The sequence below is a fragment of the Solanum verrucosum genome, unplaced genomic scaffold, assembly GCF_900185275.1.
Source record: "Solanum verrucosum unplaced genomic scaffold, falcon-dt-bn FXZP01000088.1, whole genome shotgun sequence".
In the NCBI taxonomy this organism is placed as follows: domain Eukaryota; kingdom Viridiplantae; phylum Streptophyta; class Magnoliopsida; order Solanales; family Solanaceae; genus Solanum; species Solanum verrucosum.
Window position 1 is genome coordinate 1,479,419 of NW_026020077.1, and position 24,170 is coordinate 1,503,588.

The 24,170-nt window shown below is 32.9% G+C and overlaps 3 protein-coding genes and 1 pseudogene across 3 annotated transcripts; all 4 read right to left on the reverse strand.

The window, feature by feature from the left end:
- Nucleotides 1-308: 308 nt before the first annotated feature.
- On the reverse strand, nucleotides 309-3,169 carry LOC125824038 (cysteine-rich receptor-like protein kinase 10; the record flags this gene model as incomplete). Its single annotated transcript, XM_049503389.1, has 7 exons — nucleotides 309-608; nucleotides 696-843; nucleotides 947-1,184; nucleotides 1,265-1,475; nucleotides 1,602-1,801; nucleotides 1,883-2,005; nucleotides 2,371-3,169. Coding segments are annotated over 7 exons (2,019 nt in total), but the record flags the coding sequence as incomplete, so codon positions are not given.
- A 3,285-nt stretch (nucleotides 3,170-6,454) lies between these two features.
- On the reverse strand, nucleotides 6,455-14,766 carry LOC125824095 (cysteine-rich receptor-like protein kinase 10; annotated as a pseudogene).
- LOC125824096 (cysteine-rich repeat secretory protein 9-like) lies at nucleotides 7,773-9,316 on the reverse strand. The gene is made up of 3 exons (XM_049503450.1): nucleotides 8,566-9,316; nucleotides 8,036-8,158; nucleotides 7,773-7,954 (listed from the first exon to the last, which is right to left on the reverse strand). Exons 1-2 carry the CDS (start codon nucleotides 9,309-9,311, stop codon nucleotides 8,128-8,130), a joined length of 777 nt encoding a protein of 258 aa, XP_049359407.1. The 5' UTR covers nucleotides 9,312-9,316; the 3' UTR covers nucleotides 7,773-7,954; nucleotides 8,036-8,127.
- A 2,595-nt stretch (nucleotides 14,767-17,361) lies between the features above and the next one.
- Nucleotides 17,362-19,741, reverse strand: LOC125824076 (GDSL esterase/lipase At3g48460). The gene is made up of 2 exons (XM_049503428.1): nucleotides 19,062-19,741; nucleotides 17,362-18,122 (listed from the first exon to the last, which is right to left on the reverse strand). The coding sequence occupies exons 1-2, from the start codon at nucleotides 19,707-19,709 to the stop codon at nucleotides 17,625-17,627; spliced, it is 1,146 nt and encodes a 381-aa protein (XP_049359385.1). The 5' UTR covers nucleotides 19,710-19,741; the 3' UTR covers nucleotides 17,362-17,624.
- Nucleotides 19,742-24,170: the final 4,429 nt, after the last annotated feature.

Sequence of the window (24,170 nt, forward strand, 5' to 3'; positions counted from 1 at the left end):
GTGTAGCATGAGTTAAGGCAACTGCATTCAGGTTGCGACATTTGTTGGAGAAAGAAAAAACTACTAAGTTACTGAAATCGTGTGAATACATGGGAAAACTAAGACCAGTATAAATTGGCTTACCATAATTACAGAATAGTGAATGGAGTAGTACAATTCTTCTATTATTACATACAAAATCAAATGTGAAACAACAATACGAGAATTAGCTATAATTGGAAACAAAAGTTTATACAGTGTAAAACCCAAAATGTGTTATTATATATTAAACAACCCCCTCTGGAAGAATTGAGGACCCTTGTTAATGGTCATCGGGGTGATAGAATTGATAAAGTTACCTCGTTAACGGAACACAATTGATCATTAGATCGAGGCTCAGTGGTACTTCTTCCAATAGAAAATGCAGGTTGTGATGGTTGTGGAAGTGTTTGAGTGTCATTTTCCAGCATAAAAGCTACAGAGGACATGGTAGGTCTATCTGCTGGATCTTGTTGAACGCAGAGTAATCCGAGATGGATGCATTTTGTTATCTCAGTTGTCACACAAGACTGTGATAAGCAAGGATCCATCAGCTCTAATCCATGCCCTTCACACCACAATTTCCACGCCTATATTTTCAAGATAGTTTTAGGATGCTTCTTGCAAGTTGAGATTGACATAAGCAAAAAAAAAAAATGGAGAAGAAATACACTTACAAAATTAAGGAGACTCTGCCCATATTCGGAAACATAGCTATTGTTTTTCCTTCCACTTACTATCTCAAGCAACAGAACACCAAAGCTGAAAACATCTGATTTAGTGGAAAAAAGCCCCTCCATAGCATACTCAGGGGCCATATATCCACTGTAAAAATGGCAGAAGTAAAAAATGGTTCTTAGCATCAATCTTACGGTACAATGTTATTTTAAAATATAGTACCAACATATTTTTTTTTGCATCATCTTACTAGGTTCCAACAACTCTATTTGTATTGGCTTCTCGTTGATTTCCGCTAAACATCTTTGCCATTCCAAAGTCTGATATCTTGGGGTTCATATCTTTGTCCAGTAAAACATTGCTAGATTTTAGGTCCCTATGAATGATTCTTAGTCGAGAATCCTCGTGTAGATACAGAATGCCCTTTGCTATTCCTTTAATAATGTGGAGACGTTGTCTCCAATCCAGAATCTCATTTTTTCTTGAATCTAGAAAAAGGAAGTATGAAGTTAGTGAATTAATTGCTTCTTTGTAATATACCAATATGCGAAATAAGTAAAAGTCAAACCGAAGAGCAACAAGTCCAGGCTTTTGTTGGGCATAAACTCATAAATAAGCAATGCTTCATTTCCCTCTAAGCAGCAACCCAAGAGCCTCACGAGATTTCTGTGTTGTAATCTGGCTATTAAGACAACTTCATTCTTGAACTCTTTCAGTCCCTGACCGGACGTTCTAGACAGCCTTTTGATTGCAATTGTTATGCCATTGGCTAGAGTACCCTGGAATGTTGTACACAACACTAAATAACCCAAAATTCATGGAAAATTGACCCCTTCTAGGAACTAGATTCACTAGACTAAGACTTAAGGACTTCCTAGGTTATGATAAATGATAAGAATTGTTACCTTGTACACAGGACCAAATCCACCTTCTCCAAGCTTGTTTTCTTCAGAAAAATTTTGTGTAGCCGCTCGAATGAGGTCTAGTTTTACAACTGGAAACTCTCTGGATCTTCGCTGCTTTTCTGAGCCAAAATCATCATTCTCATCAAGTGTTTCTCCTATTATGTCAAGCAATTGAAGTTCTTGACTTTCTTCATTCCCCTCTGCAAAGATTCAACTTTTGATTGGTTAGCTGAAACTACAATTATTTTCTTTTCAATCCATAATACCAAAAGAAATATTACCCTTCTCTATTCGTCTTCTTCTTTTTACAAGGTAAAAGCAAGTTCCTGACAGTCCAACAGCTAAAATTGCTAGTATAACACCTACAATGATACTAATAAGCTTTGTGTTTGAAGTATTTTTGCCTGAAAAACAAAAAAGTTGAATTCAACCGTTACTTCGTGAAGTGTTTAAGTATGCGTGACTATCTTCTCTACAAGTTGGAGAAATGATATTTGATACATGCAGAGTGCACACTGATCATTCAGCCATAACTCCTATTAGTAAATGATTTTCTTTGAGGGTGTGTGTCAAAACTTAAACGACATTCGATATTGACCATGACATCATGTAGTATATGATTATGATTTAAAGGCTTTTAATGTGAGAAAAGGTGCCTTCAAATAGATTTTCTAGGAAATTTGGCTTCACAGTAAAATTAAAGCATGTAATTAACTCATACTTTCGTCTTCATTCCCCTGGCTGGTCGATGGCGGTACACTGCTCATACCTTTGTCTTCATTCCCCTGGCTTGCTGATGGCGGTACACTGGCATAGAAGAATGGATATAGCTCGTACCTTAAATTGCAGCTAAGAAGTAGAATTCTGATTCCACTTGGTACACTAGCTAGGAGGAGGTTACCCATTTCAGACAAAGCAATTTGCAGGCAATTGACACAATCTTCAGCTGACAAATCAGGTAGACACTGCACCATGCCATACAATCTTTGAAACGAGGTAATTAAATCAGAATTTTCAGCATATTTCAGATTGGGATTGATGGTAATAGCTTGAGTGGTAAGATTATCAAACATTGCACTCAAATACTCCATAAATTGTTCTGGCTGTGAAACAGTTTGTGCGCTGTACAGGATCTTAGAAAACGAGGTGTTTAACATGGACGCGAAATTAGGTATATTAGAATAGCGGACCAAACAGTCATCATACCATATGTTGCCCTGTTTATCGAGGGGACATTCGTGCAGGATCCTCTCACTTGCCACGTCTATGCATTTTTGGCTTTCTTTAGGTGCAACGTATCTTCTACAGAGGAATACTCCATGAACTTTATCAGGGTCTTCTCCTTCACTTACTTTTGTATAGATGGAATTTCCACCATTATTGTATAGTGATCTGTACAGCAATCGGCTAAGATTTGATTCGAATTTGCTTCTTTCTGTATAATTTTTGGACATTGAACAAGAGTGGTATAAGGGCGACATCTGTGCTTTGACACCCACAAGCAGTAGTGAATGGAGCAACAAAATCAGAATTAATGTTTGGGTACTGCACAAACACAAAACCAATGATTAATTATTTTGACTCGATCCACTAAAAATATAATAATGATCCACCTATTTGACTCGATCCACTAAAAATATAATAATGATCCTTTTATTTTACCTTTTCCCCCATATATAATAGTTAGGATTAATTATTTTAAGAACCTTTAAATTCCATGAGTTTTATTATTATTTTCTACACTATGTTTAACATGTGTTTATAGGAACATCGTTCCAGTTTGGAAAAAATATTAAGTATAGTATATTGACAGTGATATTGGATATTTTTAAGCATAGTATAATTGGCAGTACAAATGGATACTTTTTTTAATTTTACTTTTTTGCTTAGGAATAAAAATTTCATTAAAGTAAATTTTAATTAAAAAAATTAATTAAATAGGTTGAGTGACTTTGTAAGTAAAATACTCCATAGTTGAGTGACCATCTGAGATATTAACCCGCCCTTCACGCCACAATTTCCACGCCTGAATTTTCAAGATAGTTTTAGGATGCTTCATGCAAGTTGAAATTGACATAACCAAAAACAAAAAATGGAAAAGAAATACACTTCCAAAATTAAAGAGACTCTGACCATATTCGGAAACATAGCTATTATTCTTCCTTCCACTTACTATCTCAAGCAACAAAACGCCAAAGTTGAAAACATCTGATTTAGTCGAAAAAGTCCCTCCATAGCATACTCAGGAGTCATATATCCACTGTAAAAATGGCAAAAGTAAAAAATGGTTCTTAGCATCAATCTTACAATACAATGTTGTTTTAAATAGTACCAACAAATTTTTGCTTTTTTGCATAATCTTACTAGGTTCCAACAACTCTATTTGTATTGTCTTCTCGTTGATTTCCGCTAAACATCTTTGCCATTCCAAAGTCTGATATCTTGGGGTTCATATCTTTGTCCAGTAAAACATTGCTAGATTTTAGGTCCCTATGAATGATTCTTAGTCGAGAATCCTCGTGTAGATACAGAATGCCCTTTGCTATTCCTTTGATAATGTGGACACGTTGTCTCCAATCGAGAATCTCATTTTCTCTTGAATCTAGAAAAAGAAAGTATGAAGCAAATAAGCACCATGTCGATGCTTCCCATATCATAGCCACTGCTACTGAATACCACTTGCTGAATAGAGGACCGGAGGACACCATAAAGCATAGGACCACATTAAAAATCAAATGGGAGCCTCCAGAAATAGGACAATTCAAGCTTTACACTGATGGTGCAGCGGGGACCAAACCAGGTGAAGGAGGCATTGGGGGAGTTATACGCAACCACAACAACAAGTGGATAACAGGCTTCTGAAAAAAATGCCTGCATGTCAATGCTCAACGAGCGGAGCTCCTGGTCATCCTCTTTGGCCTTAGCCTAGCCATGGCCAAAAATCTGAAACCTCTAGTCCTAAACAACACAGATTCTACTTATTCAATCTCCATGATATAACAAGATCACATACACTACACTAACATTATGAATGCAGGTCATTTATGCAACAACTAGAAATTTCAAAGCCAACTCACACATTCAGGGAGCAGAAAATAGTTGCGGACATACTAGCTAAGTGGGGAGGAGATTGTATACTTGTAATGGGAATGTGCAGATTTTTGAAGCCCCACCACTATGTGCCTTTCAAGCATGGGAAGCAGACAAGACTGGGAATTATTTTGATAGAACTGTAATAGTAAACATACAACTCTAATTCGACTATGGAAAATAGCCTTATTTCTAATTCTGTATCGAACATCGGAGTCTCCGAACTACATAATTAAGCTTATATAAATTCCTATTTCTACAAACAAAAAAAAAAGACAAATCAAGTCCAAATAATAATTGGTCTCACGAGTCTAGATTGAAAATAACAGTACTAGGGAAAAAAGCCATAAGCGCATTAAATGTATGGGATCAAGGTGATAAATTTCTTCAAAGCTCATGAGAAATCAAGAACTTGTAGAATTTGTACTTTTTTTCTTCCTTAAATATATACGTAGTAATAATAGTATATGTATGCTTTTATAAATTCTTTTTAGTATTTCTTTTCTTGCTAAATTCATAGAGGTATATTTGTAGTTTACACATGTCTCAGTTTTCTGTTTTCCTTCATGGCACGACTCTATTACAAAGCCACTAAAGCAATAGCTTCGAGTCCTATATTTTTTTATAAAGATGTGTATTATATATGTCATATTTTTAGAAAATCCTATATATTGTTAGATTGGAAGAGAAATAAAATATGTTTTTTATTTAATGTGGGTACCGTTGCAATTGAGAAATAAAATAATTTTTAGTTTTTTTTTATATATATATGTGGGTAGCTCTTTGTTGCTCTGTCTATATCCTAATAACAACTAACATGGACTCACCTTTTCCCCATATTTACTTTTTTTATTATCTGTTTTACTAATTCTTATTCTCTTATTATTAAAATTCTGAACTCTAACCAGACCTCGTACACAGAATCTTTCATAAATGATTTCATAAAATTCAAGAAATTTTCTAATTAAAAAGAAGAAAAATATAATATTATAGTGAAAATCATAGCAAGTAGGAGCTTTAATTTAAGAGGAGAATGAATAATTTTCCAAAATTATGTTTTAAAAACATGCTGAGATAAGTGATAACCCCCTCATATTTTTACTATAGAAAAATTGATTTTCTGAAAATCAACAGAAAGAACACAAGAAGAAGGAGAAAAACAAAGACAACAAGACGCCGAGCTTCTTTTTGGCTGGATTTAAACTAACTATCATCGCCAGGTTCTTTTTCATATATTTAGATCAAATACTTGTTATCTGTGTGTTTATTATTATGCTAATTGACAAGTTGTATACTATGTGTTTGTGAAAATTCCCAAATGAACTTTTTGAGTTATAGGAAGACTTGACATTGATACTATGTGTTTCATATAATTAAGACTTTCAAGTAGGGATGTTTATCATTGGTTTCAGTTTTGAGGGTATAGACATACTAAACTGTTATAAAATTGTTAAAATACGATTAATTGGTTATCAAGATAGTTAACGGTCCAGTTATCGACAAGGTAGCAGAATAAGGATATAGATCGTGCGTAGGAAGATGTATATTTTTTTTACTATAATTATGGACAGGAAGAATTAAGATTGTGGGATTATAACAATGTTTGGAACTAAATTGATATGCAGTACTTGATATCTCAACAATGGTTAGGGATTTACTTTGGTCAATTAAATGGTAACCATTAAATTCAACATATGTCATGTGTCACCACTCGAAGGAGGAACTTGGGGAAAATGGAGAGGAGTTGGATCCTTGACGACCCTATATTAATGGTCATCGGGGTGATAGAATTGATAAAGTGACCTCGTTAACGGAACACAACTGATCATTAGATTGAGGCTTTTTTCTCCCAATAGAAAATGCAGGTTGTGATGGCTGTGGAAGTGTTTTAGTGTCATTTTCCAGCATAAAAACTACAGAGGACATGGTAGGTCTATCTGCTGGATCTTGTTGAACGCAGAGTAGTCCGATATGGATGCATTCTGTTATCTCAGTTGTCACACAAGACTGCGATAAGCAAGGATCCATTAGCTCTAATCCATGCCCTTCACGCCACAATTTCCACGCCTATATTTTCAAGATAGTTTAGGATGCTTCTTGCAAGTTGAGATTGACATAAGCAAAAATAAAAATGGAGAAGAAGTATACTTACAAAATTAAGGAGACTCTGACCATATTCGGAAACATAGCTATTGTTCTTCCTTCCACTTACTATCTCAAGCAACAGAACACCGAAGCTGAACACATCTGATTTAGTAGAAAAAAGTCCCTCCATAGCATACTCAGGAGCCATATATCCACTGTAAAAATGGCAAAAGTAAAAAATGGTTCTTAGCATCAATCTTACAGTACAATGTTGTTTTAAATAGTACCAACAGATTTTTGCATTTTTGCATCAGCTTACTAGGTTCCAACAACTCTATTTGTATTGGCTTCTCGTTGATTTCCGCTAAACATCTTTGCCATTCCAAAGTCAGATATCTTGGGGTTCATATCTTTGTCCAGTAAAATATTGCTAGCTTTTAGGTCCCTATGAATGATTCTTAGTCGAGAATCCTCGTGTAGATACAAAATACCCTTTGCTATTCCTTTAATAATGTGGACACGTTGTCTCCATTCCAGAATTTCATTTTCTCTTGAATCTAGAAAAAGAAAGTTTGAAGTTAGTGAATTAATTGCTTCTTTGTGGTATATACTAATATGCCAAATAAGTAAACGTCAAACCAAAAAGGAACAAGTCCAGGCTTTTGTTGGGCATGAACTCATAGATAAGCAGTGCTTCGATTCCCTCTAAACAGCAACCCAAGAGCCTCACGAGATTTCTGTGTTGTAATCTGGCAATTAAGACAACTTCATTCTTGAACTCTTTCAGTCCCTGACCGGACGTTCTGGACAGCCTTTTGATTGCAATTGTTATGCCATATGGTAGTGTACCCTGGAATGTTATACACAACATTAAATAACCCAAAATTTCACGGAAAAACTGACCCCCTCTAGCAACTAGATTCACTAGACTAAGACTTAAGGACTACCTAGGTCATGATAAATGATAGGAATTATTACCTTGTACACAGGACCAAATCCACCTTCTCCAAGCTTGTTTTCTGCAGAAAAATTTTGTGTAGCCGCTCGAATGAGGTCTAGTTTTACAACTGGAAACTCTCTGGATCTCCCCTTCTTTTCCGAGCCAAAATCATCATTCTCATCAAGTGATTCTCCTATTATGTCAAGCAATTGAAGTTCTTGACTCTTTTCATTCCTCTCTGTAAAGATTCAACTTTTGATTGGTTAGCTGAAACTATAACTATTTTCTTTTCAATCCAAAATGCCAAAGGAAAATTTACCTTTCTCTATTCGTCTTCTTCTTTTTAGAAGGTAAAAGCAAGTTCCTGCCAGTACAACAGCTAAAATTGCTAGTGTAACACCTATAATGATACTAATAAGCTTCGTCTTTGAAGTATTTTTGCCTGAAAAAAAGTAGTTGATCAATTAAAAGCTGAATTCAACTTTTACTTCGTGATGTGTGAAAGTATGCATGACTATCTTATCTACAAGTTGGAGAAATTATATTTGATACATGCACACTAATCATTCAGCCATAACTCTATTAGTAGATGATTTTCTTTGAGGGTGTGCGCCAAAAACTTAAACGACAAACATTTGATATGGACCATGTAGTATATGATTATAATTAAAAAGCTTTTAATATACATTTGAAGTGATTAGTTTAATGTGAGAAACAGTACCTCCATATAGATTTCTGGGAAATTTGGCTAAAGCATGTAATTAACTTATAGAAGATCCCATACCTTGGTCTTCGTTTCCCTGGATGGTCAATGGCGGTAAACTGGTGAGGAGTTGATATAGCTCGTACCTTAAATTGCAGCTTGCATGAAGAACTCTGCCTCTTGTTGGTATTTTGGTGTCAAAGAGTGTTATACTCATTTGAGAAAAAGCAGTTTTCAGGCAAGTGACACAATCTACAGCTGACAAATCCGGTAGACACTGCACCATGCCATACAATCTTTGAAAATCGTTAATTTCATCAGAATTGTCAGCATATTTCAGATTGAGATTGACGGTAATAGCTTGAGTGATAACATTATCAAACATTGCACTCAAATTCCCCATAAATTGTTCTGGCCGTGAAACATTTTGTGTGTTATACAGGATCCTAGAAACCGAGGTGTCTAACATGGACGCAAAAGATACATTAGAATAACGGACCAAACACTCATCAAACCATATAATTGCCTGTTTCTTGAGTGGACATTCACGTTGAATCCGCTCTCTTGCCACGTCTATGCAGTTTTTGCAGTCTTTAGGTACAACGTCTCCTCTACAGAGGAATAGTCCATAAACTTTGTCAGGGTCTTCTCCTTCACTGGCTTTTGTATAGATGAAATCGCTACCATTATTGTACAGTGATCTGTACAGCAATCGGTTAAGATTTGATTGGAATTTGCTTCTTTCTGAATAATTATTGGGCATTGAACAATCGTAGTATAAGGGATTCACCTGCATCTGTGCTTTGACACCCACAAGCAGTAGTGAATGGAGCAACAAAATCAGAATTAATGTTTGGGTACTGCACAAACACAAAACCAAAACCGACGCCATTCTTGACTAAAGTAACTTGCTGTTGAATTATGTCTAAACTCTAAAGTAATAGGAGGAGAAGATGAATCTGCTCGAAACTACAAGTTTGACTTTTCATGAAAATAATTTTCCCATAACAGTTTCCTTCACTCCTTCCTACCAATAGTCATTGACTTTGACAATGACAAATTAATTACAAGGAATAATTGGTCTAACAAGTCTAGACTGAAAGTAACAGCATTGGGGAAGAAGTAATTTTAAGTACGTTAAATGTAAATCAATTACTTGTAGAATTTGTACTTTATTTCTTCCTCAAATATATGCTTTTATATAAAATATTTTTTACCTTTAATGTGGGTACGGTTGCAATTAAGAAATAGAATAATATTTAATTTTTTTTTACGTGGGTACGGGTTACCTCTTTGTTGCCTTGTTCATATCCTAATGATGATTCATCTTTTCTCTTTATCTACTTTTGTCGGTAGCTCTTTTACTATTTTTAGAGTTCGTTAATGATTTTTAACTCAAAAAATAAAAAGTAAGAAAGAGATTTACTTTTGATTTTTCATTTTTTGTAAAGTTATTTTTAATTTGAGAAAAGACATAAAGTTATCATTGAAGTTGTTTCGAATTTTCAAAAAGACACTTAAACTTTGCGGGGTCCTATTACCCAATTATTCTTATTTATAATGAATTTATTATCCCATTATGAGCCTAGGTGGCAGGAGAGTATGGTTGAATCTCCATTTGGGGCGTGAGTCAAGCCAAAAAATAAATAAATATTTATTTTAACATTTATTTAATTAGAAATATTAATTTCTTTTAGTTACTTCTATTTTTTTAATTTTAACTTTCTCAATTCATTCTTTTCTATTAACTTCTTCACTCAAATTCAACAACCCAATAACCTTTTATTTATCTTCTTCAACTTAGAAGATCCATTTACTTCATCCATTTTTATCACTTTTTTTTCTTATCTCTTGCTTTTCTTTGTTTCTTTAACTTCGTTTATCCTCTTTTTTTATAAAAATAAAATAAATGTGAACTCCATTATTCGATTGATTAGAGAGTATTATGAAACTCCATTTTTTTTTATATTTTTGGATTGAATATATAATTCCATTACCTTGCTTTAGTGATGATTTAATGGTGAAAATAGTGCTATAACAGCGAAGAATCATGGAGTACGTCGAAGGCGGCAATGGCTGCTACTTTAGAGGAATGAAGGTTGAAGAAGAAAGAGGATTAAAATCAAAAAAGAAAAATGGAGATTTTTAAGTTGCTACTTTAGGTTCATGAAAGAGGATTTAAAATTTTCACGCTTCCTCTCTTCATTTGGGGTGTGTAGAGGAATGAACGTTGAAGAAGAAAAATTGAAAATGAAAATGAAACTAAAAAATAAGAATTTTAAAAAACTAGTACGTGGCAAACAAACAATTGATGCGTGATTACACTTCTTTTCTTGCAATTGAGGTTGGGTAAAAAGTGAGATATTTATAACACTCTTAAATTGTTTAATGGTGTAATAGGACATCTACAAAGTTAAGATATCTTTTTAAAATTAGAGATAACTTTATGTCTTTTCTCTTTTAATTTATTTGAAGTTACTTTTAACTTTGTCAACTCTTTCAAAAGCTCAAAATGATATAAAAAAATTGTTTGATCAATTTTAAGTCAATCCAAACATGTTCTTGAATCTCTTATTTATTAATATTCTGCAGTCTAACCAAACATCCAGTAGTGTCCAGAATTATTCGTAAATGATTTCATAAAATTCAAGAAATTTTCTAATTAAAAAGAAGAAAAATAATAATAAGAAAACTTATAGGGAAAATCACAGCAAGTAGGAGCTTTGTCCCAAAAATTGCAATGAACCCCTCCATATTTTTACCATGAACATTGATTTTCTGAGAATCAACAAAAAGATCACAAGAAGAAGGAAAAAAACAAAGACAACCAGACACGGAGTTTTTTTTGCTGGATTTGAACTAACTATCATCGCCAGGTTCTTTTTCATCTATTTTCGATTAGATAGAGATGAAATACTTGTTATCTTTTTGTTTGACATTGTGAAAAATTGTATACTATGTGTTTGTGAAAATTCCCAAATGATACTAGGTGTTCCATTAAGTACTTCCAAGTAGTGTTCGTTATCCGTCGATTTGGTTTTGAGGGTATAAACATGCTAAACTGCAATAAAATTGCTAAAATACGATTAATTGGTTATGGATTATTGATCGTTAACAGTATTGTTATTGATATAACCCTTAATTATTCACTAACATGGGTATGGAAAATAAAGTAGGCATAATAAGAACTCAAATGAACCATGAGCACAAAGTAGCAGAATAAGGGTATAGACCTTGCGTAGGAAGATTGTTTTTTTTTTAAAACTATATTTATGAGCAAGATAATATATTGCTAAGATTGTGGGATTATATCAATTTTTGAGACTAAATTGATATAATATATTTATTATCTAAACCATGGTTAGGGATTTGTTTTGGTCAATTAAATCGTAGTCATTAATTCAACATATGTCATGTGTCACCAATTGAAGTAGAAACTTGGGGAAAATGGAGAGGAGACAGATCCTTGATGGATCCTATATTAATGGTCATAGGGGTGATAGAATTGATAAAGTGACCTCGTTAACGGAACATAACTGATCATTAGATCGAGGCTCAGCTGATCTCACGGCAAGTCTCCCAATAGAAAATGCAGGTTGTGATGGTTGTGGAAATGTTTTAGTGTCGTTTTCCAGCATAAAAACCACAGAGGACATGGTAGGTCTATCTGCTGGATCTTGTTGAACGCAGAGTAGTCCGATATGGATGCATTTTGTTATCTCAGTTGTCACACAAGACTGTGATAAGTAAGGGTCCATTAGCTCTAATCCATGCTCTTCACACCACAACTTCCACGCCTGAATTTTCAAGATAGTTTTAGGATGCTTCATGCAAGTTGAAATTGACATAACCAAAAACAAAAATGGAGAAGAAATACGCTTACAAAATTAAGGAGACTCTGACCATATTCGGAAACATAGCTATTGTTCTTCCTTCCACTTACTATCTCAAGCAACAGAACACCAAAGCTGAAAACATCTGATTTAGTAGAAAAAAGTCCCTCCATAGCATACTCAGGGGCCATATATCCACTGTAAAAATGGAAGAAGTAAAAAATGGTCCTTAGCATCAATCTTACACTATAATGTTGTTTTAAATAGTACCAACAGATTTTTGCATTGTTGCATCATCTTACTAGGTTCCAACAACTCTATTTGTATTGGCTTCTCGTTGATTTCCGCTAAACATCTTTGCCATTCCAAAGTCAGATATCTTGGGGTTCATATCTTTGTCCAGTAAAATATTGCTAGCTTTTAGGTCCCTATGAATGATTCTTAGTCGAGAATCCTCGTGTAGATACAAAATACCCTTTGCTATTCCTTTAATAATGTGGACACGTTGTCTCCATTCCAGAATTTCATTTTCTCTTGAATCTAGAAAAAGAAAGTTTGAAGTTAGTGAATTAATTGCTTCTTTGTGGTATATACTAATATGCCAAATAAGTAAACGTCAAACCAAAAAGGAACAAGTCCAGGCTTTTGTTGGGCATGAACTCATAGATAAGCAGTGCCTCATTTCCCTCTAAACAGCAACCCAAGAGCCTCACGAGATTTCTGTGTTGTAATCTGGCAATTAAGACAACTTCATTCTTGAACTCTTTCAGTCCCTGACCGGACGTTCTAGACAGCCTCTTGATTGCAATTGCTATGCCATTGGCTAGAGTACCCTGGAATGTTATACACAACACTAAATAACCCAAAAATCATGAAAAATTGACCCCCTCTAGCAACTTAGATTCACTAGTCTCTAGACTAAGATTTAAGGACTTCCTAGGTAATTGGTTATGACAAATGATAGGAATCGTTACCTTGTACACTGGACCAAATCCACCTTCTCCAAGCTTGTTTTCTTCAGAAAATTTTTGTGTAGCAGCTCGAATGAGGTCTAGTTTTACTACTGGAAATTCTCTGGATCTCCCCTGCTTTTCTGAGCCAAAATCATCATTCGCATCAAGCGTTTCTCCTATCATGTCAAGCAATTGAATTTCTCGACTCTTTTCATTCCTCCCTGTAAAGATCCAACTTTTGATTGGTTAGCTGAAACTACAATTATTTTCTTTTCAATGCATAATACCAAAAGAAAAATTACCCTTCTCTATTCGTCTTCTTCTTTTTACAAGGTAAAAGGCTAAAAGCAAGTACCTGCCAGTACAACAGCTAAAATTGCTAGTATAACACCTATAATGATACTTATAAGCTTTGTCTTTGAAGTATTTTTGCCTGCAAAAAAAAATAGTTGGTCAATTAAAAGCTGAATTAGACCGTTACTTCGTGAAGTGTTTAAGTGTGCGTGACTATCTTCTCTACAAGTTGGAGAAATGATATTTGATACATGCACAATGATCATTCAGCCATAACTCCTATTAGTAAATGATTTTCTTTGAGGGTGTGCATCAAAATTTAAACGACATTCGATATTGACCATGACACCATGTAGTATATGATTATGATTAAAAGCTTTTAATGTGAAAAATAGTGAGAAAAGGTGCCTTCAAATAGATTTCCTGGGAAATTTGGCTTTTTATGTAATGAACTCATACCTTCGTCTTCATTCCCCTGTCTGGTCGATGGCGGTACACTGGCATAGAGGAATGGATATAGCTCATACCTTAAATTGCAGCTAGGAAGTAGTATTCTGACTCCACGTGGTACCTTGGCAATAGACAGAGAGAGGTTACGGATTCCAGAAAAAGCAGTTTTCAGGCAAGTGACACAATTTACAGCTGACAAATCAGGTAGACACTGCACTAATGCATGCAATTTGCCATCAAACGAGTTAATTACATCAGAATTGTCAGCATATTTCAGATTGAGATTGATGGTAGTAGCTTGAGCGGTAAGATTATCAAATATTGCACTCAAATTCCCCATAAATTGTTCTGGCTGTGAAACATTTTCTACGCTATACAGGATCTTAGAAATCGAGGCGTCTAACATGGACACGAAAGATACATTAGAATAGCGGACCAAACACTCATCAAACCATATAATTGCCTGCTTCTTGAGCGGACATTCACGTTGGATCCGCTCTCTTGCCACGTCAATGCAGTTTTTGCAGTCTTTAGGTACAACGTCTCCTCTACAGAGGAATAGTCCATAAACTTTATCAGGGTCTTCTCCTTCTCTGGCTTTTGTATAGATGGAATTGTTACCATTATTGTTTAATGGACTGTACAGCAATTGGTTAAGATTTGATTGGAATATGCTTCCTACTGTATAATTATTGATCATTGAACAAGTGTAGTGTGAGGGCTGCATCTGTGCTTTGACGCCCACAAGCAGTGAATGGAGCAACAAAATCAGAATTGTTTGGATACTGCACAAACACAAAACTATAACCAACGCCATTCTTGACTAAAATAAGTTGCTGCTGAATTATGTCTAAAGTAATCTAAATGATGGAGCAGAAGATGAATCTGCTCAAAACTACAAGGACGACGAAGTCAACAGTCTGATCATGAAAAATCAATTTTGATGAAGTTTTTTTTCCACAAAACATTGACTTCAAGGAAGAATTGGTCTAAGGAGTCGAGACGGAAAGTAACAGTACTGGGGATAGAAGCAATAAGGGGCCGTTTGGTTATTGGTTAGAGTTATGCAGGTATTAGTTATGCAGGGTTTAGTTATGCAGGTATTAATTATGCAGGGTTTAGTTATGCAGGTATTAGTTATGCAGGGTTTAATTATGTGGGTATTAGCTATGTGGATATTAGTTATGTAGGTATTATTTAGTTATGTAGAGATTACAATACATGAATTATTAACTATTATATTAAACTTGTAGTAAATTATTAATATATATTATTTACAAAATAATAATACATGTTAATAAAATGTGGAATATATTGAATAATATACAATGCTAATATTTTTATTTTTTTAATCAACATTGGACCATGTCCATTTATTCATCAAATAAAAATGTGTCCAAACAAGGTCCAAGAGTGACCAAGTCGGTCAACAAAATAGACAAAACAAAAACAACTAGAAATAATCTAATTTGGAAACAAAAAAATCCTAAACTGATAGAACAACTCCAGCATAATGCTAATATTTGATTAGCATATGTACCGTCAAAAAATATACAATCAAATCTCTAATATTAAAAAAATATTTATATTTGCATAAATAAATAAAAACGGTAAATATATAAAAAAAAAATGAAAATAGTCTATATATAAAAAGAAATAAAAATAACAAACGTAGATAGAAAAACAGTAAAGTTTCCAATTAAATAAAATAAAATAAATTAAAAGAAATGAAAATGATCTATATATAAAAAGAAATAAAAACAACAAACGTATATAGGAAACAGTAAAGTTTCCAATTAAACAATAAAAAATAAATTAATAGGGTAAATATGTAATCTATCATTTTAATACATGTATAACTAATACCCACATAACTTATTCCACCATCTACCCTGCATAACTTTATACATAGATTCTCTCATAAGTTATGTTGGTATTAATTATGTAGGACTACAAAAATGCAACCAAACACCGTATAAATTAATACATGAATAACTTTTATACAGCATTTAAATTCTTACCAACCAAACGTGGTATAAGTTATGCTGACTTTTATACCTAATACAAAACTTCTACCAAACACAGTAAAGCTAATGCAACTTTTTATACATGAATAAAATGTCTCTTATACAGTAACCAAACGACCCCTAAGTGCTTTAAATGTATGGGACCGAGGTGATAGAATACTTACAAAGCTCATGAAAATCAACGAGTGCTTTATATCTTCCTCAAATATATAGGTAGTAATGTAGTATATATGCTAGTATTACGCATGTCTCAGTTTTTCCCTTTTCCTTGATGTCTTCATGGCCCGACTCTATTACAAAGCCATTAAAACAATGGGTTGGAGGGAGAAATAATCTAATTACATAAATATTTGATATTTCTTTCATATTTATTATATCACCCTATAATTTAAAATAATTATATTTATCTGCCTAATTATAATTTGATACCAAATTTCAAGTTAGACACACATAGATGTATGTTTTTTGCTATTAGATACAGTGGAATAGGGAGAGAGGCAAGTGAGAACAGGAGAGGTCCAAATACATGTAAATCACACTAAAATACATGTACCTAATGTATATGGGATACGAGATAACACGAGCGAGATGGGAGAGTGGCGAGCTAAATAGGAGGGAAACGAGTGAGATTGGTCTTTGAACAAGTGTAGTATAAGGATGAGGGCGGAAGAATAAAATCAGAATCTTTTGACAAAACAAGCTAGCAGTGAATGGAGCAAGAAAATTAGAATTGTCGCCATTCTTGACTAATTTCGAGATATATATTAGCATCTCATTTATACAAGTAAAAAAGTAGTTAGTTACTTAGCTTCCCAACTGACATTTTCTTCTTTCGAATTTTCTCATGTTTCCTTGGTCAAAATATTTTTTGTTCCCTCCATCCTTTAGTTAGTTAGTACACCTCATCTTCAGTCCATTCCCGACTCTTTGTTTGATACCTTGTTTGTGATGTGTGATTTTATTTCTGGTAAAAGAAAAAAAAATTTATACATAATTCAATAGTAAAGGATGATTTGACCAATATCAAAGGAACAATTGAGGTTTTGCTTTCAAACGTGTATCTTGAATTTGCGGTGGGAACAGCTGTTTGGTCTTATTATGTGATTTTGAATTGGATTTTATTCCTTAATTAGAAAGGTAATTGTTGAATAATGTGATTAAGGCAATGGTGAATGCCTATTTTTAACCTTTTACGGTAATATTAAACTGCCCTACAAATTGTTGGAGAGCTTTCCTTCAATTTAATATGTTTGTCTTGATCACTTACTATCTGATTAATGTGTATCGAGTGAAAGGTGCTAATAACTATTGTGTTTTAGCGGAAAAGTTACAACTTATTCAATGTAAAAAAGTGTTGTTCAAATTGCATCTTTTAAACACGCAACTTATAAAAATTAAAGTTTGTTTATTCCTCAAATGTATAGCTAGTATATGCTTTTACCATTGTGTAGAGCTCATGAATGAGACCTGACTTTATGTATAAAATCCTTCAAACAGACTCTTCAAAGCACTTTTTCAATACTTCCTCCAACCTAATTTGACTGGACAGTACGTATCATTTGATTTGACATAAATTTTAAGAACAAAAAGAAATTGAAATTTGTAGTCTAAAACAATTTTGAGACATGTACTGACTCGCGGCTCAAAACTACTGTTTTTTGGCTAGCAAGTAACTAAATGGAGGTTTACAATATGTCCCATGTAGAAACATGCTAGCCATAGTTTTATACATGGCTTCAGTAAGATGAACACCATCCCAGTTAATATACTGAGATGGATCCGGACAAGAGCTTGCAGAAGGAGAACCACAAGTACTGAACACTTCGAAGTTCAAATTTCCGCTACCAGCTCCACAACAACTTTTGAACACCTCTTTAAAGCCATACTTGTTTGCATTTCTCACAACTGTGCTGTATGCATTCCAGTAGTCTGCATAAACAATGACAGTTTGTGGGAACTGCTTTCTGAATGAATCTAATTTGTCTTGGATGATGCTGTTGTGGAGGATGCTGTGCTTGTTTGCACTTTCCACACATCCCATGTCATCTCTGTCTGTGTCAGGTGCCAGATACATGGACAGTGTTAAGCAACCTGTTGGTGGAAGACCTTGAACAAGTACATATTTTGCTCCCTTGTTCAGTAATGCCTGTAAATGAACCAATTCAAATATGAGATTTTTTGGCCAATTTTTGTAGAAAATAAACTTCACATAATTATAATTTGGAAACTCTAAGTACAGAGGCGTGTTGAGGTGTGACTCACACCACTTAAAGAAAGACATGTAAAGACATTAATTGAAGTGTCATTTGTCAATATCATCCTTTTGATTCTTCTCAAACTGTTCTTCAAAGTAGAGATAATCATTATTTGTGTGTTAAAAGTAGTTGAAAACTCCATATAACTCTGGGGAAAAAATAATTAATACATTCTTAGAACTTTGATAAATTCATTCATTTTGGATCATAAAAAAATGGTATTAGACAACAACGTAATGCATAAACATGTGCTCTTTAACTTGGTTTCAGTTGATATCTTTGTTGCTTTAATTTTGGACATATACAAATAGACACTTAAACTTGTATAAAATTGAATAAATAGTATACATGTCCTACGTGACAATTTGTGTGAGATATACTCGAACTGATTCGTATTATGTCACGTAGGACGCATGTGTCTAGTTGTTCATACATGACTCATATTATGTCATATAGAAAGTGTGTCTACTTCTCCAACTTTATACAAATTTAAATATCTATTTGTGTACCAAAAATTGGAGAACATAAATATCAGATGACATCAAATTAAAAAGCATATTTATGTATTATGCCACATAAGTGTAGTTCCACAACTGTGCGGTGGGATATGGACAAGCTAAGAGTACATAATAATACAAAATGAATGAATAAACCAACTATGAGTGAGGTACAAAATGAATGAATAAAACAACTATGAGTGAATTATTTTTTGTCGGTGCAACATTAAGGTGTGAAAAGTTCATCGTCTAAGAAAGCAATAGATGCATGTAAAATTGTTGGATGCTTATATGATTACATTAGAGATATTTATGATAGCACTATATAATTACCTGTAAAAAACCAGTGAAACTTCTGGTGGCAAGCCGTTGAATTGTGTTGGGTGAAACACTAGATGCAAAGCTATACGCATAGTCATTAGCCCCAATTTCACCTACCCAAAACAGAGCATCACTAAACAACGCCTCGCACTGCTGCGGCGTCGTTGTAGAATTCACACAACCTTTGCTCTCTAAAAACCTGTTAAACCACGTGAGCTGCGTTTGAAGCGATTGTGGAGTCACATTCAAAGTGATATTGTTTTTCACAAAAAATCTGTGCCTTATAGCAGTAGAACCAGCTACAGCAAAATTAACACCATAAGTTTTATCCGCTTTCGGATCTCGATAAGGCGGTAAAAACGGCAACGACAGTGATTCCGCGACGAAATCGATGACTAATCGACCGTCGGAGTATCTGTTTGTTGGATGGTGAAAAAATGTGTTCCCATAAGGAGGATTTGATACGTAATTGAAAGAGCTAGGGCCAGTGGCTGAGTGTGTGTTGCCTGTGTCTGTGTAGGAATCCCCAAATGCATAGATTCTTTTGAATTTTTTGGGAGTGAAAGCAGAGGAGATTACTGAAGGGGAAAAGATCAGTGTAATGGTGAATATGATGAGGGTGATTTTCAAAGGGATCACTACTCTAGAGAAAATAGCCATGGCCTCACACCTCAGAGACTACTTTTTAGTTGTGAACATTGGGGAAGTCTGAGTGGTTTATATAGATTTGATGCATGTCTCTTCATTTTTTTTTTCTCATTATATGTTTGGTAAGCATATTAAAGTCCGATTAATTTAACTTCGCGCAACATAATCACATTTGAAGGAAAACACTTTCCACCAAACTTTTGTTTATGTCCAAAGCTCAAACATGAAACATTTTCAGAATTAAAGAAGGAACAATATAATACTCCTACTTTATTATGCTAAACAAAAGAAGGTAAATAAAATCAGAGAAGAAATGAAGTCCCAACGTATCAATATAGACGTAATACATAAATATGACATTTAACTTAGTTTCAGTGGATAACTATGCCCTCCAACTTTGGGTGTGCACAAGTAAACACTTAAACTTGAATGAAATTGAACTAGTAGACATACGTGTCCTGCGTGGCATAATACACGTAGAATGCCACGTAGGACACAAAATTGTCATGAAGGGTGTCTTATAGGACGAATGTGTCTATTGTTCAATTTTATACAAGTTAAAGTGTCTACTTGTGCATATTCAAATCAAAGGTCATACTTCTCAGATAAATTCAAGTTAAGAGTCATGTTTATGTATTATGTTTATCAATATGTGGTACTCAATTCGTCCAATTTTATGTGGTTTTTGTTTGACTAAGCATAAGTTTGAGAAAGAACGATTTTTTAAAAAACTTATAGTGTAAAACAAATTACTATTATTATTATAAATCATATCATTAAATGTGTAAATGGAAATTTTTAGCGTTAAATAATTTGTAAATATAAAAATATATCAATCGTTTTTGGATTTTAAATTTATCACATAAACTAATACTATAAAAGAAGCAGTTAGACATCACTATGTGTGCAACAGTGCAAGTTAGAGGGAGAAAAAAATGAGAGGGAGAGAAGGATGGGAGGATGGATAGAGGGGGCAGATGCATGCATAAATGTTTTTTATACAAGATTTTTAATTGTTGTATCAATTGGTGTAACAATAGAATGAGATGAAATTACTTATTTCTTTAATCAACAAAACACTTTTTTTTTGTTTTTCATCCGGTGTTCAATGCATTAAAGTTCGACTAAATCCGGATCACGCACTGCATGACCCGTTCTGGAGGTGATGCGTCCAACAAGATTTTCTTCATATCTAGAGCTCGAACTCAAGAACTCTGATTAAGAGTGAAACAGTCTCACCACTACATCACAACAATGATAGTATATATATATATATATACACACTAAACTAAAAGTATGACATGTAGTATTTATTACACATGGTTTGTGCTAGTAATCAACAAAATCTTTACGTATGTTATTTCATATATATATATATATATATATATATATACTAGTTATTAGGTTCCCGCGCCAGCGCGGGCCCAATGTATATTACTTCCTCCGTCTCATTTTATGTGAGGTAGTTTGATTCGCCACGGAGTTTAAAAAAGAAATGAAGACTTTTAAAATTTGTGGTCCAAAATGAATGATATAAATTTGTATGACTGTAAATTATTTCATTAAGGGTAAAATAAATATTTTATAATCAAATTGTTACTTAATATAGAAATGTGACATTCTTTTTGGACTGACTAAAAAGGAAAGTAAATAACATAAATTGGGAGTAGTTCTTTGTTTCAATTTATGTGACACCGATGAAATTTGGAGAGTTATATAATTTTTTGTATGTGATTTTGTTCAATATATTTTGAAGTTGTTAATTTATTGTGATTTATAGCACTTCTTATATCATTTTCAAATAATATATATTACTCTTTCTGTTCCATTTTATGTGACGTAGGTACTTTTACGAAACTCAACTAAATTTCTTATATGATTCTTAAATATTTTTAGTTGTTATTTTACTTTAATTTACGTTACTTTTTATGTTATTTTCAAACAAACTTCTTTTGTTTCAATATGGAATTAAAGAGTCAATAAAATTTCTTTTATGATTATTAATTATGTTTTTTTAATATCTTATATTATTACATTGTGATTTTAAGTACTTTTTATGTAATTTTTAAATCTAGAACAAATTATAAGAAAAACAAGGAAAAATTTAAATGAAGAAAGTACTAAAATTTTCAAATAATCATATTTCTATATTAAAATGTTAAAAACTTTAAAACTCCACATATATGCAGAAAATCATATACGGAAGACAAAATAATTTTTAAAATATATATTAAAGCTCTTTCTAATAATATCACATATTTATTTTATTTTTCAAATAATATATATTTCTCACTCAATCTCAATTACGCAGTACATATGAAATTTCGAGAGTTAATCAAATTCTTAGTACTATTTTAAACTCTATTTTAGTACTAGTTATATAATTTTTAAATAATATATGTTACTCACTCTATTATATTATGCAATACATGTGAAATTTCAAGAATTAACCAAAATTTCAATATTTCAAATTGATTTTTAGTACTATTTTTGTAGTAAATAGAGGAAGTTGAAGAAGAAGGGCAAATCGGTCAATTGACTGACTAACCCTAAGCTCCTAAACATTCTCACTTCTAAATGGAAGCACAGGCACAATATCCGTTAAATTGTTAATTATTATGATTTATAATATTTTTTACATTATTTTCAAATAATATATGTTATGTATTTTTAAATACTTTAAGTTGTGATTAATAATATTCTTAACGTAATTTCAAATAATATATGTTACTCCATTTGTCCCAATTTATGTGACACATGTGAAATTTTGAGAGTTAATATGTTTTTCAAATATTGTAAGTTGTTAACTATTGTGGTTTATGGTATTCTTAATGTAATTTTGCAAATAATATATGTTATTCCCTTCGTCTTAATTATACAATTCGCGTAAAATTTTGAGAGTTAATCGAATTTGTAATATTTTAAATTTATTTTTTAGTACTATTTAAAAAGGAAAAATTTAAAATATTACTATATAAGAAGAGTAGTAATTATATAGTAATTTTTCAAATAATATATGTTATTCCCTTCGTCTTAATTATAGAATTCGCGTAAAATTTTGAGAGTTAATCGAATTTGTGATATTTTAAATTTATTTTTTAGTACTATTTAAAAAGGAAAAAATTAAAATATAATGAAAGAGGAGTGTATAAAAGTAGGTGGGCCATATTTGTGATAGGTGGGCCATCTTCAAAAACCAAATGTAAAAGTAGGTGGGCCATCTTGGTGCCACGTGTCGAAAGAAGAGTGAATTTTATTCACTCTTCTTATATTTAATATTTAATATATATATATATATATATATATATATGATATATGATTTAAATAAAATAAAAGTAGGTGGGCCATGGTGCCACGTGTCGAAAGAAGAGTGAATTTTATTCACTCTTCTTATATAGTAATATATATATACTAAACAAAACAAAAAGTATGACATGTAGTATTTATTACACATGGTTTATGAAAATCGTTAGTATTTTGTATTTTCTAATCATATCACCCATACTTTTCAAAAACAAGTCAATGAAGGCAGGACCAACTCTAGAAGAAGAGGATGGAAGTGGTAGAGAACACAATTACGTTTGCATAAATAAGAGGTTGGTGGGGATTAGAAAACGCTGAATTTATGAGAAAATATGTATGGAGGTTTGTTAGTAGTTGGAGAAAGTAGTGGAGATTTCATATAAACCTTTAAATGCAACATTTAATTCACCACCAACCGATGATTTTATTGGATGATAAAATTAGTTGAATGCACTAACTAGAAAGGAATAAAAGAGATTTGGACACGTTAAAGCTTATGTACTTAGTAGTAGCAAAAACTGGTGAGGCAATTACTCCATTTATTGAGATGCACGTAAAGTTATAGACTTATCAATATTGACTAATGACTAGCTTGTTTTCTTGCGCTAAGCTTTTTATTCAGTGCCAAAATATTTTATTTCTCTAAAAATTTGTAACTTGTGATCTTTTATTATAAATTGTGATTTAATTTATGGGTAACCAGACATGTGGCATTAGCCCATCAATGCACAATGTTGACCTCGCCCGCTTACACCGTCTTATGAATGCTGCGTGACTTTCATAAAATTGTGTATATATAGCATCTATGTATCCAATAATAATATGCACTTGAAAAATCCTTTTGACCAGAAAATTTGGTCAGAATTGTTTGGGACCTATATAAGTCACAAAAAAATAAAAATGACCAAAATAAATCACTATTCTAGTAAGTAACTAAAATAGGCATAGTGAAAAAAAAATTCCGTTTTATGCAATATTTCAAACGTTTTTCGTTAGTCTCATAACGTGTATATTTTAATATATAACGGAATTATTTTTTACACTTTGTAAAGTGGAAGTTTTTCTTACACTTTATAAAGTGGAAGAAAAAATTATGTTTTATAAAGAGGAATATTTTTCACGGTTTGCATTAAATCGAAAAAAATTATTACATTATGTATTTTTTTTATT

What these genes read in the sequence shown, in the direction of transcription:
- LOC125824096 (XM_049503450.1), bottom strand. Translation starts at nt 9,311, where the DNA reads ATGGCGTCGGTTTTGGTTTTGTGTTTGTGCAGTACCCAAACATTAATT. An exon ending in CATGCAAGCTGCAATTTAAG is followed by an intron (nt 8,159 to 8,565) that starts GTACGAGCTATA and finishes ACTTTTTTTCAG; the next exon opens with GCAAAAATACTTCAAAGACG.
- LOC125824076 (XM_049503428.1), bottom strand. Translation starts at nt 19,709, where the DNA reads ATGGCTATTTTCTCTAGAGTAGTGATCCCTTTGAAAATCACCCTCATC. An exon ending in GTTTCACTGGTTTTTTACAG is followed by an intron (nt 18,123 to 19,061) that starts GTAATTATATAG and finishes GTTCATTTACAG; the next exon opens with GCATTACTGAACAAGGGAGC.